The sequence below is a fragment of the Anabrus simplex genome, chromosome 1, assembly GCF_040414725.1.
Source record: "Anabrus simplex isolate iqAnaSimp1 chromosome 1, ASM4041472v1, whole genome shotgun sequence".
Lineage (NCBI taxonomy): Eukaryota > Metazoa > Arthropoda > Insecta > Orthoptera > Tettigoniidae > Anabrus > Anabrus simplex.
The window spans coordinates 1,069,681,060-1,069,705,218 of record NC_090265.1 but is presented as its reverse complement, the minus strand read 5'-3'; the positions used below and the strand labels follow the sequence as shown (position 1 = coordinate 1,069,705,218).

The following is a 24,159-nucleotide window of genomic DNA, read 5'->3' as shown; positions in this document are numbered from 1 at the left end:
GAACGGTAGGTTGCAAAACCGTAAATGATTCATTTGTTCTGAAGCCATTAATAGAGTAAGTCCATTCAGTGCAAATAACACTGTAAAGCATCAAAAGTCAGGGAATATTACAATCAAATTTAATAAATCTCCATTAAAATTGAGGGATATTTTTTACTGCTGCTGATAAAGGGGTCACCTCAGACATAATTTGGTAAGCAAACTTTACTCAGTAAAAGAAGAAAATAGCAGAAGTAGCATTTCACAAATTTTATCTAAGGTGAGGATCGCCTTTGATTGTTGTTCCATTATTAAAAATATGATTATAAATTAAAAATCACTCAAATTTTAAGTCTTAGAGGTGTATTTCACATCAATGTGAACAAAGTTCAATTTCTCCCAGTTCAAGCTTTTTCCTATTATTTCACACCCTGATGCTACTGGTGACCATAAATACAGTTCATTAATAATCTCTGTACTTACTCCTGAATTTCTAAGGGGCTTGGCAATACTGTGACTCAGCACATATCAATATCTATTATAACCCCAGAAGTCAAGTACAGCTTAAAACTAGCACAGCTCTACGATTTGTGTACTTCTCTTCATATATACATCTCAGAGAGAGCACAGAATACTGAAATTGTATAGCCATTATTTCAACATCTTTACACACACTTTTACTCATGATTAGATAATCTAGCATGTCTTAAACCAGTTATACTGCTGAAAAATAAAAATGCAACATTTCTTAACTAATGAGACCTCTCATTTGGTATTGCACAACCATTATTCCTTTTTTATACCCATAACACTCAAAAACAAAGCAAAAATAACCATAACAACAGTCAGCCCAAAATTCCTGCATTTCTACCTGCAAGCTCCAACTGTTTTAGCACTTGTCTATATAGAAATATACCTATATTTCATACAAGAATATTTTATGAGATCTTTTCCATAACAATTTAATAAACCAATGAAAAGAAAGAATAGTTCCTTACTTGGGATTTTGAGCTCGAGGGCTATAATGCTGGTAGCTCTGACCATAGGCCATGAATGAGTAGCCACGAATAGGTCTACCATGGAAGCTCTTGGGTGTCTGCAGCTCTGGCTGGTCAGGCGAGCCTTTCAAGGAGTTGAAGAGAGCTGACTTGGGTACAAATGGAGCAACTCGATCCCAAAGTTCACATAACTCCTCACCAACACTCGGTTCAATTTCCTACATCACAAATTACACTTGTGAGTTACACAAACAAATCTCCCACAGTTTGGAGAGTTCAAGTACAAATATAATATTTCTTTGGAAAGAGAGATGGTGATCAACCCCCCCCCCCCCCCCCAAAATGATAGAAACATCCTTACAAGTCATAGGATGAGTACGGGCACGATTTAGATTTTTTTTTTAAAGGTGTTAAAGTAGTTCAGTAGTACTAAGTAGCATACATATGAGGAATTGGTTTAAGTCAATGCTGGTAGAACAGCAGAGGGAAGTGGAACAGGCAAGTGTTACAGTGGGGGAATATATAAGAGAAAAGGGAAACTTAGAGGATACGAAGAGGAAGGTGGAATAGGATTATGAGAGGGAGAAACGTGAGGGGGGAAGTAGGTTCTGTAGCCATCTAATGATGTAGGTGAGGTTGTGATTCTGGTCATGGGGGCACTCTTGTTAGGCACATGGGAAAGTGTATGGAAAAATGAGAACCAAGGTAGTGTGTTATCCAGGAATTAGGTTAAGACAGATAATGAAGAAAATAGGACAAGCGGAAGGTGGTAGTTTTTCACATTTAATACCAACAATGTACGGCAAGCAGGAAAGGTACCAACATAGTTGGGGATGTATGGGATCTGGTTATGGCAGTGCAGGAGAAGTTTATGGGAGTTAGGATTGTTATCAGTGGGATATTGTGTTGGAGGGACACTGAATGGAGGTTGATAGGGGATTTGAATGAGACTATGAAGTGGGTATATGGAAAACTGGGAATGAGATTTGTAGATCCTAATGGTCGGGTACAAGATAGGGATCTGCACTCAGATTGCCTTCACATCAGTGGCGGTTTCTGATATAGTGCAATGGAGCAATGAACCTCCAGTTTATATCAAATTTTATTCATCTACTTAATATGCATAACTCCCTTGTCAATCTTGAAGCTCTTGCTTAGCACATCTATCCGTAATATACTCGTACTAGCTTTCAATTCATGTGAACTGCACACGTTCCGTGGCTGGATACTTGTCTGGAATGAACCCCCTTGGAAGGAAATCTCTCCATCTGTACCAAGGTGAAGGGAGTGGCGAGGTGTGGGGGGACATCGGCCGGCACGTAAACAAGACCAGGATATCGCAGGAACATATATCCGTGGTTTACGCATGCGCAATATGCCACTCTCTCTAGTCGTGTTGTTGGGGGGTGTTGGAGCAGGGTCTGTCTAGACTGACCTTGTGTTGGGGTAAGTATGTGCCTGCCATCTGTTGCCCTTACAGGAATTCAACTACGTAGCAGAAAATAGTGCACATAATTAGCGCTAGTATTGAAGAGCATCATTCTGCCAGCAGCCACATTAAATTGCCAAATTCCAATTGATGTCTTTTCCCAAATACATCAATATTTACTAAACATCTGTTCATTTGCCTTCTTTGGGATAATTACTTTTTTGAGAGAAAATTAACTTAAAAATTACCGAGGCAAAGAGTAGCGGGAATGTAATACCAAAGCAAACGCCAATTGCCTAGCCACAGGAGTTCTTAAAATTAAGTTACCAACATTGTGAACATACATCCCTAAAGTTTACTCTGTTTTTCAAGTGTGATGCTAGTGTTTACAACAGTTTGCAATAGTTATCATAATTCGTAATATTATTGTACGCTGTGCAAGCGTGCGAGTGTTTTTGTGCACTGTTGTGCCGTTCAGAAACTTAATTTTTAGGACATAAAGAAGTTACAATATTTTCTCCGTGTGTGTATTTTTGTGCACTGTAGTTGCGTTCATAATTTTGGTCCAGGGAAAGGTAAGGAGCTACATAATGAGTTTGAAAAGTGATACGATACTTAAGAAGACAAACTTTTCTTCTCCCTCTCTCTCTCTCTCTCTCTCTTGAGCGTAAACTTAAGATTAAGATTAAGGATGCCGGACGCCCAATGCCTGATCTTGATATAACGAGGCATCTTAAAAGTAAAAGTAATGAAATCGTGCATAAATTCAGAATGGATTTATACCGTATAAAAGAATCGAGTGGATCTGTGAGTGCGAAATTACTAACATGTTGATTTGTTTTCCTTTTTTATGATTCATAGGTGATGAAAGGGAAGGGACTTGGACCAAAGTCGGAGTGGTAGATATAGGATATTTGTCCAAAAAAATAATAAAGAAACACAGAAGTTCTAAATCTCATATGCTTGCCCAGTTACAATTCGATCTCCTGGGAAGACATGATAACCGTCAGTAATTTGACTGTGCTTACAGGCATTCTGTGGAAAGAGACAACGACCAAGTACGGAAAATTCGTTATGTGCTGTGTAAAGTTCTGTGGCGCATTTGAAATGGCATTGCGTGGGCATGATGAAACAAGTGAATCATCGAATCCTGGCATATTTCGAGGCCTCGTCAATTTTAGTTCTGAAACTGACGTTGCATTAAGAGACCATCTGTCCAAAGCTACTGTTTTCAAAGGCACCTCGAAAGACATTCAGAATGATTTGCTTTCGTGCATGTATGAAATCTGTCGTGAGAAAAAAAATCACCACAGCGCACTTCATTTCGGTAATCGCAGGTGAGACTACCGATATATCAACTACAGCACAATTTGTTATCATTCTTCCCAACGGTAAGCAGTTGAAAGATTCTGGGGTTTACTCTACCCTCTAGTCATGATGCTAAGACAATAGCAGAGTGTTTAAAATTTTCTTTGAGCGAAGTTGTGGATAATAGAGATAAGTTGATTTCACAAGGTTACGATGGAGCAAATGTAATGAGTGGTCACCATTCAGGGTGCAAGTTCTCATCAGGGAAGATTTTAGGCATGCACATTATGTGCACCGTTATGCCCATTCTCTGAACTTAGTCATGGCACAGGTGACAGGGGAGAGGGGAGATATTGAGGTGGGGGGGGGATTTTTCCTTCTGTTGAACCCCCAGTGACGAAAGTCACGGCGCCGCCACTGCTTCACATGAACCATATGGGTACTTCAAGTAACAGGATTTGTTTAGAAGAGTTCCAGAGATGTACATTCAGGGAAATGGGATGGATTAGGGAGTGGTGATGAGTGTACAGGAAGCTAGAAGTCAAGTGAGGATGACAAAGTTGTTAGTGTTAAACTGTAGATCTTTTGTAAAGAAAGGACTTGAATTAAGTCAACCCATTGCCTGGTAATAGCCAAGGGGGACTGCACTCGGATACAGCGGGCAGTCACTTGAACGATAACTTAGACGAATCGGAGCACCTGAAAATACCCAAGACTGACAGAAGATCAAAATGTAGATTCGAGACCAGACAGATAAGCAACATTGCAACACAACATAAATTCCATCATACAACCAGGGAAACTCAAAATTTTGACAGACGAACTGGATTACAAAGGGATTCTACACAGTACTGCCATATGTTCTGTCAGTAATTTCAATGCATAAAACCACTAAATATAACTAAGCAAACCTATTAATATACATATATTCAGAAAAGAAAAACCAAAAAATGCTACAGAATGAAAATACTCATTTAAAATTATCACCATGTGTGGCAACACAGCGGAGAAGACATTGAGGCTACTCATCAACAGTTGCACGAATCGTGTCCAGTGGAAATTTTTGTCAGCTTACGCGATTGATTTTTCAACATCTCAGTATTGCGGTGCCGTTTCTGACATGCTATTGCCTCAAGCTTCTGGCACAGAGAATCCAATAGATTGAAGTCCGGACTTCCACTAGGGCAATCAGCAGCAGCAATGAAGTGTGGGACATTGGTTGCCAACCACTGCTACATCATTTTTGCTTTGTGTGCAGGAGCGTTATCCTACTAAAAAATCCATAATTTCCCTGCACACATGGAAATTTCTCTCTTGCTTTCTTGGAGGACCGTGCGTACACATGATCGTTTTGCTTGTTAAACAACTCATCCACAGTGAATATTGTTTCATCTGTGAATTAAACGTAAGGAACTTACTTAAGGAATCTACATAATGATGAAGCCCACCAGGCATGACCAGGCATGTATTATAGCTCATCGTTATGTGAATTTAAGAATAAAAGTGGGAAAACTTGGTAAGGATATTAAATTTATTAGACAATGTATGGCATATGATTTGACTCCAAATTTCTTGAAAAGTGTTCTAAAAAGGGACCCTGGGGTGCCGCATCAAAGCAAAACCTGGTTAAAGTCCAAAAAACTCTGGCTAAATAACGAATTAAAATTTCTCCATAGAAATTTTTTTTTTGAATCAGCAATTATATGAGGCCCACCTTAAAGCCACAGCCTTTCTCTCTACTTCACAATGGAACCTATTTCAAAATAAAGTTCAGTTTAAATTATCTAACGTGCTTGCAAGTAAACAATTAACATTGGAGATAAACTAGAAATGCTAAGGAAGGAGGCAGAAAAAGGCGGAACCCAATTTTCATCCCCGATTCAAAGAACCAATCCATAAAGAATTCCATAGAATTGACTAAAGAATTAAGTAAATTTCGATTACAGGATCACCACACAATACATTCTTTTGATATAGTAAACATGTTTCCTAACATTAAAACCAATAAATTGCTTCCCATCATTGCCAATAATTTGAAGAAATACAGTCATCTAAGCAATTTTGAAATCAAAGACTTTATAGCGATTTAAAATTGCTAGTCAATAACAACTATTTCACTTTTGACCAGATCATTTATAAACAGGATGGCCTTGCAATGGGGTCTCCGGCCTCGGGAATTTTGGCAGAAATTTATTTAGATTTTTTAGAAGATACACAAATAATTAATAACGATAAATTTAAGAATGTTTTATTTTGGTCCAGGTATGTAGACGATGCCTTTGTTATTCTGGATGAAAGCATAACCAACGCCTCTACTACTCTTAATAATTTTAATACAATAGATACTGATATAAAATTTACTTTGGAATCCGAAATAGAAAAATCCATTAATTATCTGGACCTAAAGATCAAGAGGCACGCCTCTTCATTTTCTTTTAGCATTTACAGAAAACCCACACAAACTTCAGTCAAAATGCGAAATGATTCGATACACCCCTTAGCTCACAAATGGGCGACCTATAACAGCTTGGTGAATCGCGCATTTAGCATACCAATGTCCAAGCGAGACTTGGCAAGGAACTGAACATCATTCGATCTATGGCTAAAGCTAACAGTTTCAAAGGGAATTTTATAGAACGAATAATAAGTAAATTTAAACATCACCCTCACACGAACTTGACTAAAGGTAAACCAGAAGCAAAAGAAATCGCGACCTTCACGTTTGATACAGAAGTTTATAGAATCACAAATATTTTCAAGAAATGTAATATTAGGATTGCGTTCAAGACAGATAAGAAAAGTACAACAGCTTTACATAATGCTTCAGCCGTTAATAAAGTCGATCCCTATACTAAATCAGGTGTATATAGGTTCGAATGTAGAGACTGTGGAAGCGGATACATAGGGCAAATTGGACGTAGCTTTAATGTCAGGTATCAAGAACACCTTAACGCTGTAAAATATCATAGATTTTCAACTGTAGGCCAACATATCCATGAATACAAACATAAATTCATAGGCATAGATAAAGACCTTGAGATCATGGAAACACTAGCTAAGGGACTGAGACTTGACATTACGGAAGCGTGTCTAATACATTTAGACCAGTATTATAATGCCAACCTTAATCTGAATGTAATCTCGGAAAAACCCGAAGTATTATATGATTGCTTGATTCTATTACTCAATAAGCTAAGAATTCCAGAAAATTCGAACATCTTTCGAACTCTACGCAACAGTTTTTCGTAGTACTATCTTCGTCCACAACGCCCCCCGGACCCTCTCCTACATTATCAACGTTCTGGAAACATCCCCCGTACCGCCCCTACTTCCCCCTCCTTAGTGCTTCATCAGATAGCACACGATATGAACAGACACACTCGTAGTGCTGCAGTCGTCACGCGAAGTACACAGCCGTAGAGGTGAGTCGACCTCATCAACAGTTTGATTCAATCAGTTTCTTTATCAGTTTTCTTGCTTTTCTATTAACATTGGGCTTCCATCATTACAGGGTTGCAATGAACTGAGAAGCTATGCCCGCCTAACAACTTCAGGGCAAATCAAATCACAGTTCCAACCATTATACACACAGCACAAAAACTACATTTCTATACATCAACAAAGCTTAGAAGATGTCACAGTTTAACAATTTTATTCTATACGAGTTTTTATCTACAAATGGCTAACAATGTATATAGGAAATGAACATTTTAACATTAAAGCACTGTATTCAACTTTAACACCTCAATTTTAAGATCATATTTGAATCCGACATTACGAGTGTACAGAATTATAGCCATTACGGAATTTTAAGACAACTCATCACCCAGATGAGATTTTATATTTACAACATCACAAAAGTTTTCTTGTTGTAAATTAGAGTTTTTCAAACCAGCATAATTTAGATTTTAAGGAGTTAAGTTTAGCAATTTGTTGTTTTTCATTGTTTATATTGCCAAGTTTTTTTTCACTTACTATACAGCTGATGATGGTGTCAAAATGAAACACCGAAACATGTTCTGTAATAAAATAATGTTGTAAATACCATTCAACAACATTGTATTTTGTATTGAAAAGGTGGAACTTGCTAGATTTTAATTCAATTGTGTTCATCTGTGAATACGATGTTGCGATACTAGCTCTCCCCATATGTTGTTAACAAAGCCTGGGATCGAATCCAGCATATCTCCTTTAATTTTTCAGTTAGTAAACGCGTGTTATGTTTTATATCCACCAATATGGAAATCATCCTTCAAAATACGTGACATTGTTCGTGGAGATATATTAATTTCACGAGACAAAATTGTTTGTTTATGCAAAGGATTGCATCAAATCCTTGCACGAACAGCATTCACAACTTCTTTTCTGTGTACACACCTAGGACAGCCCGATCTGACATGATCAACAGTTGCACCCGTTTGTTTAAACCGTGCTATTGTCCGAAACACAAATTGTTCATTGATACCAAGAGGTTTCAGCGTAGAAAAAATTTCCTTAGCTCGTTTGCCGCATTGAAATAATACCAATACAGCAATAAGATTGTCATACACTCTCCACTCCATCTTTCACTCTTGCCTGCTGTTGGCACATTGCAAGTCGGTTACTGGCAGAGTTGTGAAGGTGACCTTGTGGACGATAACATACAGAGTTGCCATGCTTCTTCATTCACAATTACCACACTATAGTGTGTTTAGATTTTACTGACAGAACTTATGGCAGTACTGTATAATAACCGGAGTTCAAGAAATGAGAAACACTGATCGGGAACCGATGGAATCACAAGGATATAGAATTTACAAGACAATACCAGTAAAAGGAGTGATGAAGTAATGCCCACAATTTGGAGTGGGATAATAGAATTCAAAGCACAATCTCCCAGGCTCTACACATAGAATATACACAATAATAAATGCCCATCCCCCAACTAATGATACAAATAATAAGAATAGAGAGAAGAGGTGGATGGATTTTGATGGCTTCTAAATCAGACGACAAATATACATAAAAATTGCACCAAAATTTTAACTGGAAATTTCAATGCCCAGTTAGGAAGGGAAGAGAGATATAGAGACATAATAGGGAAGTAGTCAGCACAAAGAAAAACAAACAAGAATGGCATAAGACTGGTGGAATTCTGCAGAAACCATGACATGATCTCCTGAAGTCAACATACTTCAAGAGAAGACCAAATAAGCTCAAAACTTGGAAACATCCAGACTGGCAACTGGATCATGTTTGTATGAATAGGAATTACCACAGGGAAATCTACAATGCGACAGTCCTGAGAGAAACAGATACCAGATCAGATCATTACTTGACAAAAATTAAATTCACCTCACTGACAAAAAGAAACTAGGACTAGGAATATGAAAATAACAGATGATCTAGAGGAAATAATTCCCCAATTAAAACAAATAGCCGAACAAGTACACCAATAAATCCAAGCAAGAAACACCAATGGTGGAACGATGAATGTGATAATACTGATCAAAGAGTGGAAGATAGACACCAACCCTCATTAAGGTATCAGAGTAAAAAAAAAACAACAACAGAAGAATCACATTTGGAATCCTCAAAACAAAGAAAGATAACCCAAAATAATAATAATAATAATAATAATAATAATAATAATAATAATAATAATAATAATAATAATAATAACACCAAGATACGTCACTATGAAACAGTTCTGAAGCGTGTAGTTCTATATGCAGCAGAAACCCTGTCTCTAAATGCCAACAAAGGACTCCTTGAAGAACTGGAGAAAAGAGAACGCAAAATTGTGAGAGGAATCTTGGGATCAAAGTACAGAAATGGAATCCATCAAAAGAGATCCAACAAGGAAGTCTACAGCAATATATAGAAAATTACTGACACAATCAGAAAAAGACGGGCACGATTTTACGGTCATCTGAAAAGAATGGACGGAAGAAAGTTAACTAAAGAAATCTTTCACTTTTTTGATTCAAACCCCAAAACTACAATTCCCTGGTTTAGAAATACCAAAGAAGACCTGCAAATGCTACATATCTCAGCTGAAGACGCCCTTAACAGAGATCTCTTCCGCAAGAAAATATTGACGAACGGGCTAAACCGAGACGAGCAGCCGAAGAGAAGACACGGTGCCCCTTGGACAGAGGAGCGTAAGCAGGCCCACTCACAAAGAATGAGGGAAATTTGGGCTCTAAAGAAGGCCAAGTACAGTGTCAAATGCAACAAGACTTAACGTGGTCCTTGATGGCCCCAGCGAATTATATATAATAATAATAATAATAATAATAATAATAATAATAATAATAATAATAATAATAATAATAATAATAATAATGTAGGTAGCAGGCAGGGACCCCCTTCAGAGGCAGCCCTGGCCAGGGAGTGGCGCCCCTGCCTATGTGAGTCCCAGAACACACTGACCCGGTGTGTATCATTTGGTAAGGGTCCCAGCTCAGGGTTACGAGTGAAGACCTCAACGGCAGTGAAGGCGGAGATGAAGATCTTTGGTACGGCAGAACTGGCGGAAGAGGCATCCTTGCTTTTTGGGATAGTAATAAAAAGCATTTAGGAAGATAGTCAAAAGCTTCAGCAGTGGATGAGGAATTTGGATCCCAACGGTGAAGAAGGTCTGATCCTGCAGTGGGCAGTGTTATGGTCAGCGTCTGTATCCAGGTCAGGGTTGGCTGTTTAAGAATGCTGCAGGTCTTACCAATCTGGTTCTAATTTTTGTGGGACCTATGGGTTCCACCCTCATGTGAAATCATGATGGTAAAAAGCACATCGGAAACTACCCCAGCTGGTAAAATCCGGGGCCAGTTAGAGTCTGGTCTAAGCAGGGCATTGGATTCTGAGGGCCCTGCACCATCATGTTGGGATCAGTCGGAAGATCCCTCACCCTGCAAGATCAGGACCAAGAGAAAACACTTCTTTGGTACAATGAATGTCAATACCCTCCTAGGAGTCGATAAACAGATGGAACTTATCAAAGAACTGGAGAGACATAAGATCAAGCTACTCGCTATACAAGAAACAAGATTCCCATCAAATGAAGTATCTATGATGGGCAAGTACAAGATAATAAAGGGACAACCAGCAATCAGGGAATATAAAATGGGTAATAAAAGAAAATCACCTTCAATTCTAGGAACAGCTTTTTTTGTTCACAGCTCAATTATAGATGCAATCATTGATTTTCGATCACAATCCCCAAGGAAACAAATCATATGCAATCTTCAATTGGCATGAACCTATTAATGAGGACAAGAAGAAAAATCAAAATAAAGTTGAAGAATTCTGCTCCTGGAGAAAGAGTTGTTGGAAACTCCAGTACATATGATTAAAGCATTAATGGGTGATTTTAATGCTCAAGTTGGCAAGGAAAGAAAATACAGGAAAATAGTTGGCAGTTATCCTGGGCAAATAAGAACCAATAGAAATGGGGAAAGGCTTATTGAAGTGTGTGAAGCATTCAACCTCAAGTTATGTCCACCCAATTCAATAATGAACATTGTTTTTCTCTTTGAAATTTAGTAATTATTTTCCTAACATTTCTGATAGTGTAACGTCAATATTTCATGTCAGACCACTGCTGCTGGACACTGTTAAATACCCTGTGGTCTTATGTATTGGTGCTAGTCACTTGTATCCTTTCCTTAGACTGCCCCCATGTAAATATGTTAATATAACCTTTGTAAGACATACCCTAACATTTCTTTTCATTTATCCTTCACAACTGGTAATTTACAGCCAACAGCTGATATGTTGGTATCCATATTATCACTGAACATTGTTTTTCTCATTGACTATCCCTACTGTAATATGTCAATATTATTTCTTAGTAATTATAATTTAAATACAAATCAGGTACCTGATTTATGCCTTGAGGTAGTACTGTGACTGATGATGCCTTCAATGAAAGGCGAAACATGTCTCATCTATATATATAAAATAGCTTGTCCTGACTGACTGACTGATTCATCATCGCCGAGCCAAAACTACTGCACATAAAGAAATGAAATTTTGGGCATAGATTCATATTAAGATGTAGGTGCTCGCTAAGAAAGGATTTTTGGATATTCCTTCGCTAAGGGGGTGAAAAGGGGGTTGGAATTTTAAAATGAGTGTATCTATATCTCAAAACTTTGAAAGTTTACAGATGTAAAAATTGGCATTTAGAATCTCCTTTAAAAATAAGGAAATACGTATTTTTTTGTTTTCAGAAAATCCCAATAGGAGGGGTGAAAAAAGGGGGTTGGATGCCTTTAATCAGAATACCGGTACTTATATCTCAGAAACTGAAGATATTACATACCTGAAAATTGGTACTTTTGATCTCTATTAAAAATAAAGAAACACGTATTTTTTGTTTAAAAAAATCCAATTAATGGGAGGGTGAAAAGGGGGGTGAATTTTTAAAAACAGTGCATCTATATCTCAAAACTTTTAAAGTTTACAGATGTCAAAATAGGTATTTAGAATCTTCATTAAAAATAAAGAAACACGTATTTTTTTGTTTTCGGAAAATCCCAATAGGAGGGGTGAAAAGGTGTGAAAATGGATTGAATGCCTTTAATGAGGATACTTATATCTCAGAAACTGAAGATATTACAGACCTGAAAATTGGTACCTTTGATCTCTTTTAAAAATAAAGAAACACGTATTTTTTGTTTTTGGAAAATCCAAATAATGGGGGGGAAAAAGGGGGTGAATTTTTAAAATGAGTGTATCTATATCTCAAAACTTTTAAAGTTTATAGATGTAAAATATGGTATTTAGAATCTCCTTTAAAAATAAACACATTTTTTTTCTGTTTTCGGAAAATCCCGATAGGAAGGGTGGAAAAGGGTGAAAAAGAAGTTGAATGCCTTTAACGAGGCTACTTATATTTCAGAACCTGAAGATATTACAGACCTGAAAATTGGTATTGGGGATCCACTTTAAAAATAAGGAAACACGTATATTTTCGTTTTTGAAAAATCCGGATAATGGGGGGGGGGGTGAAAAGGGGGGTGAATTTTTAAAATGATTGTGTCTATATCTTAAAACTTTAAAAGTGTACAGATGTAAAAATTGGTATTTAGAATCTCCTTTAAAAGTAAAGGAATAAGTAATTTTTCGTTTTCTGTAAATCCCAATAGGAGGGGTGTAAAAGGGTGAATAGTGGGTTGAATGCCTTTAATGAGGATACATATATCTCAGAAACTGAATATATTACAGAACTAAAAATTTGTATATGGGATCTCCTTTAAAAATAAAGAAACGCGTATTCTCGGAAAATCCAATGAAAGGGGGGGGGGGGAAGAATTCTAAAATTAATTGACTTAATTGTATGAGAATACATACATCTAATAAAAACTAAAGTTGTTACGGACGTGAAAATTGGTATTTTGATCTCCTTTAAAAACAAAGAAATATGCGTTTTGTGGGGGAAACCATCTTGGGGGGCGGGAGTGGAAAGGAGTTGAATTCCTTTCATGAGGACACATAAATCAAAAACTGAAGAAGTTAGTCGTGATAATTGCTATTTAGAAGATCCTTTACTATTAAAGAAACAAGTATTTTTTGCCGGAAAATTCACTTAAGGGGGGGGGGGGGGAGAAGTGTGAAAGGAAGTAAAAAAAGCGAATTATTTTTATGGGGATACTTATATCTCAAAACTCAAGGTAATAGACGTGAACATTGGGGTTTGGAATCTCCTTTAAACATAAAGAAACACTCCTTCTTTAATTTTTTTTTTTGGGGGGGGGGGTAAATAAACTTAACGGCGGTGGGGTGTAAAAGGAGGTGAGACCAATTGATTTTGCTGTTCATAATGTACTTATAAGGAGCCTCCGTTGCTCAGGCGGCAGCGCGCCGGCCTCTCACAGCTGGGCTCCGTGGTTCAAATCCCGGTCACTCCATGTGACATTCGTGCTGGACAAAACGGAGGCGGGACATGTTTTTCTCCAGATACTTCGCTTTTCCCTGTCATCATTCATTCCAGCAACACTGTCCAATATTTCATTTCATTTGTCATTCATCGATCATTGCCCCAGAGGAGTGCTTCGGCAGCCGGCACAATTCCTACTGTCGCCGCTAGATGGGGCTTTATTCATTCCATTCCTGACCCTGTCGAATGACTGGAAACAGGCTGTATATTTTCGATGTACTTATTCTGATCATAAACCGATCTTTTTAATCTTTCCTGGGTTCGTTTTCAACAGCCAACTTTTCCTTCGGGGAACGTTCTTATATTACAGTAGATTCTCCTGGCATATGAATAAAAATTTAAACACATTTGAAATAAACGATAGGAATGAGATTGACCGTCCAATTGTTCACCTCTATAATAAGGTCAATAATGCACGGAAGTATGTCATTCGTATCGCCAGAAATCCCGCACACTTGCCTACGTGCAACATTGGTGCTGGTCACATTCTCAACAATAACAATGGCAGCAGATGTAATTTACCGCCAAGTAGCGGTCTTGCATCTTGCTGTGGGGTCCAGAACATCTATAATAATAATAATAATAATAATAATAATAATAATAATAATAATGTTCTGGACCGTCGTCAAATGTGCGGACCGCGGTGGAAACAGGTCCTGGACGGGTAATGACTAAGAATGCAGTCTGGCCGCGGGTTCAGTACCGCCAAAGCACCCAAGACGACACCACGCCGGATCTCCTGAAGGATTTGTTCCATATTAAAAATGCTTATAAGAAAAGATGGCAAAGATTTAGGGACCCAACTGACAGGGTGGAATACCTGGACCTAGCCTGGGAAGTACGAAATCCATTGCTGGAAATAAAGATTGAAAAATGGGAGGAAACTTGCCATAATCTATTATAAAACGAGTCAGATCGCGAATTTTGGCGGATTCTCGCAGAAAACGATTCAGATCGCGAATTTCGGCTGATTATATATCTAAAACAACATTCAATTATAAATTTCAGTATAATACCGTAGCGAAGCACGGGTATCTTGCTAGTATGGAAATAAAGATAAATTCGTAATTGTTTAATGTATTGAATAGGTGATATTATAAACTAATTAGCATCCTACAGATGAACTCTTATGGAAAACAGAAATACACCTTCTCTTTCAAATGAATTTCTATATGTTGAAATGAGTGAATGAACTATCTTAATCTTCGAATCCGACTTTCAACCTATTAGGCCGTGTTACGTACATTTAGTACGTATTGAAGAGATATTAAGTACAGAACAAAAATGGCCAACCAGACACCAGTGGGATCCGAACCCACAACCTCCCGATTTTGTGTCGGTTGCTCTACCAATTGAGCTATGGTGGTCTAGGCCATCTTTATTCTGTTGGAAAGGATCTAAGCTACAGGTCTGGCACAACTGCCATCACACTGCAGAGTGCGTTTAAGTTGCCCGTTGAGGGCCAAGTCAATGACTATTGAATTTTCACGACCGCATTGTACTCGAAACCGACTTTCAACCTATTAGGCCGTGTTACGTACATTTAGTACGTATTGAAGAGATGTTAAGTACAGAACAAAAATGGCCAACCAGACACCAGTGGGATCCGAACCAACAACCTCCCGATTTCGCGTCGGTTGCTCTACCAATTGAGCTATGGTGGCCTAGGCTATCTTTGTTCTGTTGGAAAGGATCTAAGCTACAGGTCTGGCACAACTGCCATAACATCGTAGAGTGCGTTTAAGTTGCCCGTTGAGGGCCAAGTCAATGAATATTGAATTTTCAATACCGCATTGTAATCGAAACCAACTTTCAACCTATTAGGTCGTGTTATGTACATCTCTTCAATACGTGAAAATTCAATATTCATTATCTTAATCTTCTTCTTCTTCTATATATATAAAAGAAAAATACTACTCCCTGATCATGAGATCTCTAGATCCAAAAGACCTTGAAAGCTGAAATTAGGTGCAGTAAGAGAAGATTTTTCAAAATTCAGACTCTGTCCTAGATTTAGGCCCTCTGCCCAATAGCACAGGTTAATATAAGAAAAATCTAATTTGTTGTACAAGGATGAGACAAGTCTTTATGACATGAGGAACAAATCTCAGTAAGTCCCTATGGACCCGAAAACTACATTTTAAGGCTCTAAAACCAACCTTTGTTGAGATATTGGCACCACACTGCCACTGCTCTTCAGTCTAAGCGCTGGAGGGCACATATTGACAAACTCACAACAAGTCTAGCATTTAAAAAGAAAGAAAATATTCAGGAAGAAAATATTGATGATGATGCTTGTTGTTTAAAGGGGCCTAACATCGAGGTCATCGGCCCAAATGGTACGAAATGAAATAACAACAAAAAGTTCAAAATCATCCATTGCCCAAAATTTAAAAAAATGTCATGAAGAATGAATGGATGGACATGAACACACCCCCCCCCCCCAAAAAAAAAAAAGAAAGAAAGAAACAAGCAAACAAAAACAGTGGATTCTACTAAAAAAAAGATCATAAATAATAGTATTACTGACCAAGGGACCATTTATAAAGCACAACCCTGAATCGAGGATACTTGATGTCTAAAGGGGTCCAAAATCCAGGTCTAGGGCCCCTCAGAATGGTACATGTCGCGAGTAAAGTAGAACCATGGTATTTGTCATGTTGGGGTACTAATCAAAAGTAGCGAAGACTCACGGTGTTCCACACAAGATGGTACTACTCACAAGTATTGTACTTCGTACAGGTAATGCAGACCTATGGTGTTTCTCGCACAATGGCGCCACTCATAGCCAATGCAAACCGATGAGGTTCCTCACCTAGGTGTACTAACCACAGGGACTTGTACTATCCCGTGGTGTTCCTCACATAGTGGGTACTAATCACAGGCAACGCAGACCCATGGTGTTGCTCATATAATGGTACAACTCACAGGCAACACCCTGACCCGTGGTGTTGCTCACATGGGTACGACTCACGGGTACTGGAAAACCCAAACTGATTCACCCTCCTGTTGCTACTAAACACAAACATATTTCGTACGTAATATACTGGTACATTAAGGGTTATAAATTTCATGTTGTTGGTCCGTATTGAACTGAGAATAACATATGAGTAAACAACACAATAAAGGTTTCCACCTATTCAATACAAAATATATTCACAATATTTTATATGTGTCATTTCACATTGCATTCTTCATCATAAGGACTTACTGTTTTCCATGGTTATATAATTTTTTACAACACTAAGCCCCCTTTTATACTTTGTTTCCAAACCTCTTATGTATATTCCTTGTATATTTATTAGCTATTACTCACCTGTCCCATACTAACATCTCTTTTCATTTACCACATTCACTTGTTATTCCATAATAATCTTTCTGTTAAAATTAATATGTTCTTAGGATTTCGTCAAGAGTGATCTTTGCTTTGATGTGGCTGATGATGACCCCTAGATGGGTCGAAACTAGTTCCATGTTTATGGTGTTTCCCGCGTGATGGTAATAATCAAAAGTAGTTTCATGGTTCTAAGAAAATCATCCCTTGGTCGCCCCTTTTAGTCGCCTCTCACGACAGGCAGGGGATACCGTGGGTATAGTTTTTGTCTGTGTCCCCCACCCACAGGGGGTAGAGAGAGAGAAAAAAGAAGAAGAAAGAAGGGATCCATCACTTCGAAAAATGAAGTAACGGACGAAGAAAGGCAAGGGCCACGAAGGGCGTGAAAGTGAAAGTGAAAAACTCCCTAGGCCTTGAATGCTGTAATACCAGCGGGGTCGGAAAAGAACAAGAGTTGACCAAGGGAGGTTGGACAGGATAGACGAAAGTGAGGAGGCTGGCACAAGTAAGTGGAAGCAATGCCAAGACTCAGCTAAGGGCCCCATGGTTGCCAATCCACACTCGCAAGTTGAGAGCCCCTTGGGCCCCTTATAGTCGCCTCTTACGACAGGCAGGGGATACCGTGGGTGTATTCTACATGTGCGTCCCCCACCTGCAGGGGTAGTGTGTTTGGTTCGCGAGAGGTATTTTTCCCTCAAGTTCGCCGGCAAGCCGGTTAGGACCCCCCTATCCACCACCTGGGACGTGCCACGTGGGAGTATCACCTCTCCCCCTGCTACGCCAGCGTAGTAGGTTCGTGGGAAGAAAATATTATTCACCATCTTGTGGTGTATTGGGAAAGGAATGTGGTAATACAGCCTGAAGAGCCTGTTGACGGAAGGACTATATTATGTGTTCTAGTCCCATGTCGTCATCACATTTTGAAACCACTCATATATCAATATGTCTCTTCTGATCAACAACCATCTGCTATCGCTAGTCCTGTCCTTGCATCACTTAATGTAATTAGCCCTGCAAGTTTTCTTCTCCATAACTCTGCCAGTGCCAAAATTGACCTTGAATTTCTTTTCAATGATTATAATCCTCTTCCTAAAAACAATTGTCTTTCTGTTATTCCTGATGATAGAAATCTCCTCCTGACGTGAAAGAATGGTTCAAAAGTTCCATCATCCAACGTAAACCAAAGAGGAAACAAGATGCACTAGATGCCCTGGCAGCATTAAGATAGAACATATAGGGAGTCTGTACAAATATTTACTGAAAGAAAAGCTGATGTTAATAGGGAGGCTGTTGGGAAATACACAAAGAAAAATCCTGAAGCCAACCAAAAAGCTGTTAGGAGATACAATGAAAATAAATTATTGATCCCGTCGAAAACAAAATCTTTATCAGGATTCAAGCACGACTGCAATACAGATTACAGTAATGGCATGGTTGTTGCTATTGAGAAGAAAGTCAATTGCAAGTGGTGTCACACAAAAAATTGAAAGAAGAAAGCCCAGGTCTGTGTTGTAGGAATGGAAAAGGTACATCTCCCTCCTATTGGAGAGTTTCCTCATCCTCTACATAACCTCCTAACTAATGATCATCCTGAGTCTGAGTATTTTTTTGAGGAACATTATGAAGTATAACGGATGTTTTCAAATGACGTCCTTTGGAACTAAGAAGGTACATGAGGGAAATTTGATACCAATGTTTAGAGTTCAAGACCAAGTTTGCCACAGAATAGGAAATGCGTTACCTTCATCACAAGAAGAACACTCAATTTTTAAAATATATTTTGTTGGCATTAATGGAAAAGAGTTGGAAATTCGGTCCAATATCTTCCCTGTTGTGAAGCCTTGGATAAGTTTAGAAGTTCAACAACTTGTGCAAAATTACAATCCTAATATACGATATTTTAAAACAGCATTGGAGAATGCCCCAGAAGGTCAAGAGTGTAAAGCTGTGATTCGTGCGGACCGACAACTACCAAGTGAACAGAGGTGACTATATAACCTACAACAAGTGAAGTAGCTTTGGTGATTGTACGCAGCAGTTTGAAAAGCGGGACTTCATTCTTCACAGCAGAGACAAGAAGTTGGTGCGGATCAATGAAACTCACCATGCTTATGACATTCTTCAGTACCCTCTTATGTTCTGCTGTGGAGAAAATGCATACTCCATTAGCATCCTGCAGCAGTTCCCAACTTGATCGTGACTTCAACAACAATGTCGGACAACGTAATTTGAATGCCAGTAGGCAAGAGTGTCTGCATGTATAATGACAACTAAGCAACTCAACTGTGACTGGCTGCAGTCAAGGGACACTGCCATTATAATGAAAACTTCAAACGTTGAGTGTGACAGGAGGCCTGCCATTATAACAAAAACACTCCAATTCGATTGTGACTGGCAGAAGGCAAGGGGGCCTGCCATTACTGTATAATGAAAATTCTCCATGAGAAAAAAATGTAGAATGACCTTCCCATGGTATTTCTCGGGTAATGCTCAGAACAATAGAAACTAATTCAATCTTACTCACAATGTGTGTAGTATTTTACCTAGAATTCCATAGCGAAGCATGGGTACATGAGATAGTCTTTAATATCTGTAAAAAAAAGTTCCTTATTTAATTAAGTAAATACCATCTTCTGACCACATAATGGAAGAAAGTCCCAGTACTACCAATTGACAATTTCTTTTAACTAGTAGCAGGCAATCTATCTACTTTAATTTTATGTCGAAGGGAAAAAATAAATTATTAACTTTAAGATCACAGCAAAGTATTTTGATGATTATAATCATAATAATAATTTTTTTTTTGCTAGTTGCTTTACGTCGCACCGACACAGATAGGTCTTATGGCGACGATGGGACAGGAGAGGGCTAGGAGTGGGAAGGAAGCGGCCATGGCCTTAATAAAGTACAGCCCCAGCATTTGCCTGGTGTGAAAATGGGAAACCACGGAAAACCATTTTCAGGGCTGCCGACAGTGGGGTTCAAACCTACTATCTGGCCGCACTTAAGCGACTGCAGCTATCGAGCTCGGTAATAATAATTATTATAATGAACTCTTCATTCACCAAACCATTATGTTCCCCTGTGGATTGGGCAGTAGAATAACATCCAAAGTATCCCCTGCCTGCCACAAGAGGCAACTAAAAGGGGCCTCAGGTGCTCTTAAATTATTTAAGAAAAGACTAAGTAAACAAACTGATTAGTTATCTGCCACCTGGTGGAGGTGGTGGTGGTGATTATTGTTTTAAGAGGAACTATGTAACCATCCTATATATAACACTAGCAAGGGATCTGACACTTCGAAAAATGAAGTTATCGGTCAAAGAAAGACAAGGGCCACGAAGAGTTGGTGACCATCGGGCACTTGGCTGAGTCCAGGCATTTGTTACACTCACTTGTGCCAGGCTCCTTACTTTGATCTACCCTATCCAACCTTCCTTTGTCAATTCTTTGTCTTACTTTCTTCAGGCTAGCAACGTGTCGCAAGGACATTCGATTGCTTTCAAGTCTTACAGAAAAAAAAAAATTAAAAAATGCAAGACCGCAATGGGACACACGGCCCAATACTTGGAAGGAAGATAATGGTGTTATTATTTTATGTTGTAGGTGTCAGATATGATATAATTCAAATATTTCACATATCTAAGGGTTGTATTCATGCAGAAGTCGATGAAGTTCTAAAACTAACCAAGGATTCACAACAGCCATGATGCTGCTCTCCACACCCAAAAAATTCTATATATTAGATTTTAATAAGAAGTGGTCTTAAAACAATATGCCCCTAAGGGATTTTGACTGGGGGATGATGCATGGTGACAAGAATATTAATTTCTCTGAAACCATTTGACTTACGAAGTTAAACTTTCAGATGATATCCTAGGAATTAAATAACAGAAGTTTTGAAAAAATAAACCCTTGTGGAGTTGAGTGGGATAGAGATCTGGTAACAAAAAAATGAATTCCTCTGAAATTGTTTAACAAATGAAGATACAATTTCATACATACATACATACATACATACATACATACATACATACATACATACATACATACATCATTATAGACTGTTATGCCTTTCAGCGTTCAGTCTGCAAGCTATGTGAATTTACTAAACGTCGCCACAATCCTCGATTTGCAGCTAGTGTTGTGGCCTCATTTAGTTCTATACCTCTTTAAATTGTTGGAAACCGAGTCTAACCATCGTCGTCTTGGTCTCCCTCTACTTCTCTTACCCTCCATAGCAGCGTCCATTATTCTCCTAGGTAACCGATCCTCCTCCATTTGCCTCACATGACCCCACCACCAAAGCCGGTTTATGCGTACAGCTTCATCCATCGAGTTCATTCCTAAATTAGCCTTTATCTCCTCATTCCGAGTACCCTCCTGCCATTGTTCCCACCTGTTCGTACCAGCAATCATTCTTGCTACTTTCATGTCTGTTACTTCTAACTTATGAATAAGATATCCTGAGTCCACCCAGCTTTCGCCCCCAAAAAGCAAAGTTGGTTTGTAAACAGACTGATGTAAAGATAGTTTTGTCTGGGAGCTAACTTCCTTCTTACAGAATACTGCTGATCTCAACTGCGAGCTCACTGCATTAGCTTTACTAAACCTTGATTCAAACTCACTTACTATATTACCATCCTGGAAGAACACACAACCTAAATACTTGAAATTATCGACCTGTTCTAGCTTTGTATCACCAATCTGACATTCAATCCTGTTGAATTTCTTACGTACTGACATCAATTTAGTCTTCGAGAGGCTAATTTTCATACCATACTCAATGCACCTATTTTCAAGTTCCAAGATATTAGACTGCAGGCTTTCGGCAGAGTCTGCCATTAAGACCAAGTTGTCAGCATAGGCCAAACTGCTTACTACATTTTCACCTAATTGAATCCGTCCTATCATTTTATACCTTTCAGCAGATGATCTATGTAAACTACGAACAGCAAAGGTGAAAGATTACAGCCTTGTCTAACCCCTGTAAGTACCCTGAACCAGGAACTCATTATACCATCAATTCTCACTGAAGCCCAATTGTCAACATAAATGCCTTTGATTGATTTTAATAATCTACCTTTAATTCCATAGTCCCCCAGTATAGTGAACATCTTTTCCCTCGGTACCCTGTCATATGTTTTCTCTAGATCTACGAAACATAAACACAACTGCCTATTCCTCCCGTAGCATTTTTCAATTACCTGGCGCATACTGAAAATCTGATCCCGACAGCCGCTCTGTGGTCTGAAACCACACTGGTTTTCATCCAACTTCCTCTCAACGACTGATCGCACCCTCCCTTCCAAGATGCCAGTGAATACTTTGCCTGGTATACTAATCGACGAGACACCTCGATACTTGTTGCAATCCTTCCTGTTTCCTTGCTTATAGATAGGTGCAATTACTGCTTTTGCCCCATCTGAAGGTACCTTACCAACACTCCACGCTAATTTTACTACTCTATGAAGCCATTTCATCCCTGCCTTCCCACTATACTTCACCATTTCAGGTCTAATTTCATCTATTCCTGCTGCCTTATTTATTTATTTATTTATTTATTTATTTATTTATTTATTTATTTATTTATTAATGTCTTTCTGTACATGGCGGGGCTCAGGCTATGAAGCCTGCTATTATGCCAAACCATATAATTATGCACCTGCATAAACATAATATACTGAACTTTATAACTACTTAAAAAATAAGTTAATTATAATTTAAAGTTAATGTGAAACGTAATTTGTATGAAATGTAAAGCATCATAAAATCATTTTAACATTTTAAAATTAATTTATAATATTTACTATTATTAAAGCTACATCTCGAAAAATATAAACTATAATGTTTCTAACCTTACATTGACATTTTATTCATTTAACTTAATAATCTAAAATTTAATGGTACTTCTAAGAGTAAATCAATCTGAGTGTAGGTAAAATTTCCAGCACATTCTTCTGAATAGCTTTAGGTTGCTTATGTCTCTAATTTCAGCCGGGAGAGAATTCCAGGAACGTATGGTCCCCGGTACAAATGACTTGTTATACGTACTACTGTGATGAGTGGGGATGGACAGCGTGGTTTGTACTGATGACCTCGAGGGTGTTCTGCCTGAGGGAGAGAGGTAGTTGAAATCTGTTCTCAGATAATGTGGTTTACCTGTTTGCAGTATTTTGTGAAGAAGAGAAACAGCATGGTACTTACATCTATCACATAATCTTAACCAGGACAGCTGATGGAGGAATGGGCTGATGTGGGAATGGAGCGGAACATTTAGAATGAATCGAATGCAGGCATTATGCGCCCGTTGAAGTTTAGAACCAAGTGAACAACTTATGTTGTTATAGACTACATCACCATAATCAAATATTGGTAGTATTAGTCCTTGAATGAGTAGTTTCCTGGTTTTGACAGGTAGAAAATCTCTCAGTTTGTATAGTGAGTGTAATGAACCGAATACACGTTGACAAATTTTTGTTACGTGTTCTGACCAACTTAAATACTTATCAAAAATTATTCCAAGGTTCTTAACGGAGTCTTTCAGTGCTATAGGTGTTTCATTGATCTTGACAACCGGTATGTTGATGCTTTCTAACTTGGCATGCGCTTTTCTAGATCCTATTATGATGGCTTGCGATTTTAATGGGTTTACCTTCAGGCAGTGGCTACTAGTCCATTCGTTAATGTTAAATAAGTCTTCGTTTAATTTCATGGTTGCTTCTTGTATGTCATTCGGCTTGGTATGAATATACAATTGGATATCGTCAGCGTATAAGTGATATTTACAGTTCGTCAGTTGTTCTGATAGGTCATTCATGTATAGGGAGAACAGAAGTGGTGATAACAACCCCACCCTGTGCTACCCCCATCTCAGTATTTCGCCACCTAGACACATTGTCTCCCACTGACACACATTGTTTACGTCCACTGAGATAGGAACATACCCAGCATAATAAATTATTAGAAAATTTCATCATTTCTAATTTAGCTAGTAAAATGTCTTTATCTACGCAATCAAATGCCTTTGTAAGGTCGAGAAGAATAAGAATTGTCATTTGTCCGTTATCCATTGCTAGCTGAATGTCGTTAGTTAATTTTACTAATGCTGTGCTGGTACTGTAGTTCGATCTAAACCCTGATTGATATCTGTCGAGTAAGTTATGATGTAAGAGATAGGCTGTCATTT

At 38.4% G+C, this 24,159-nt stretch overlaps 1 protein-coding gene and 1 non-coding gene across 2 annotated transcripts in view; both read right to left on the bottom strand.

The window, feature by feature from the left end:
- LOC136857981 (3'-5' RNA helicase YTHDC2) overlaps positions 1 to 24,159 on the bottom strand; it is a 587,467-nt gene that overhangs the window by 7,577 nt on the left and 555,731 nt on the right. Inside the window, exon 26 of the mRNA XM_067137136.2 lies at positions 978 to 1,195. Coding sequence (XP_066993237.2) covers positions 978 to 1,195 — 218 coding nt within the window. The remainder of the gene's footprint in view (positions 1 to 977; positions 1,196 to 24,159) is intronic.
- On the bottom strand, positions 14,931 to 15,004 carry TRNAL-CAA (transfer RNA leucine (anticodon CAA)). The gene has a single exon. It is a non-coding gene; the product is annotated as a tRNA-Leu (tRNA).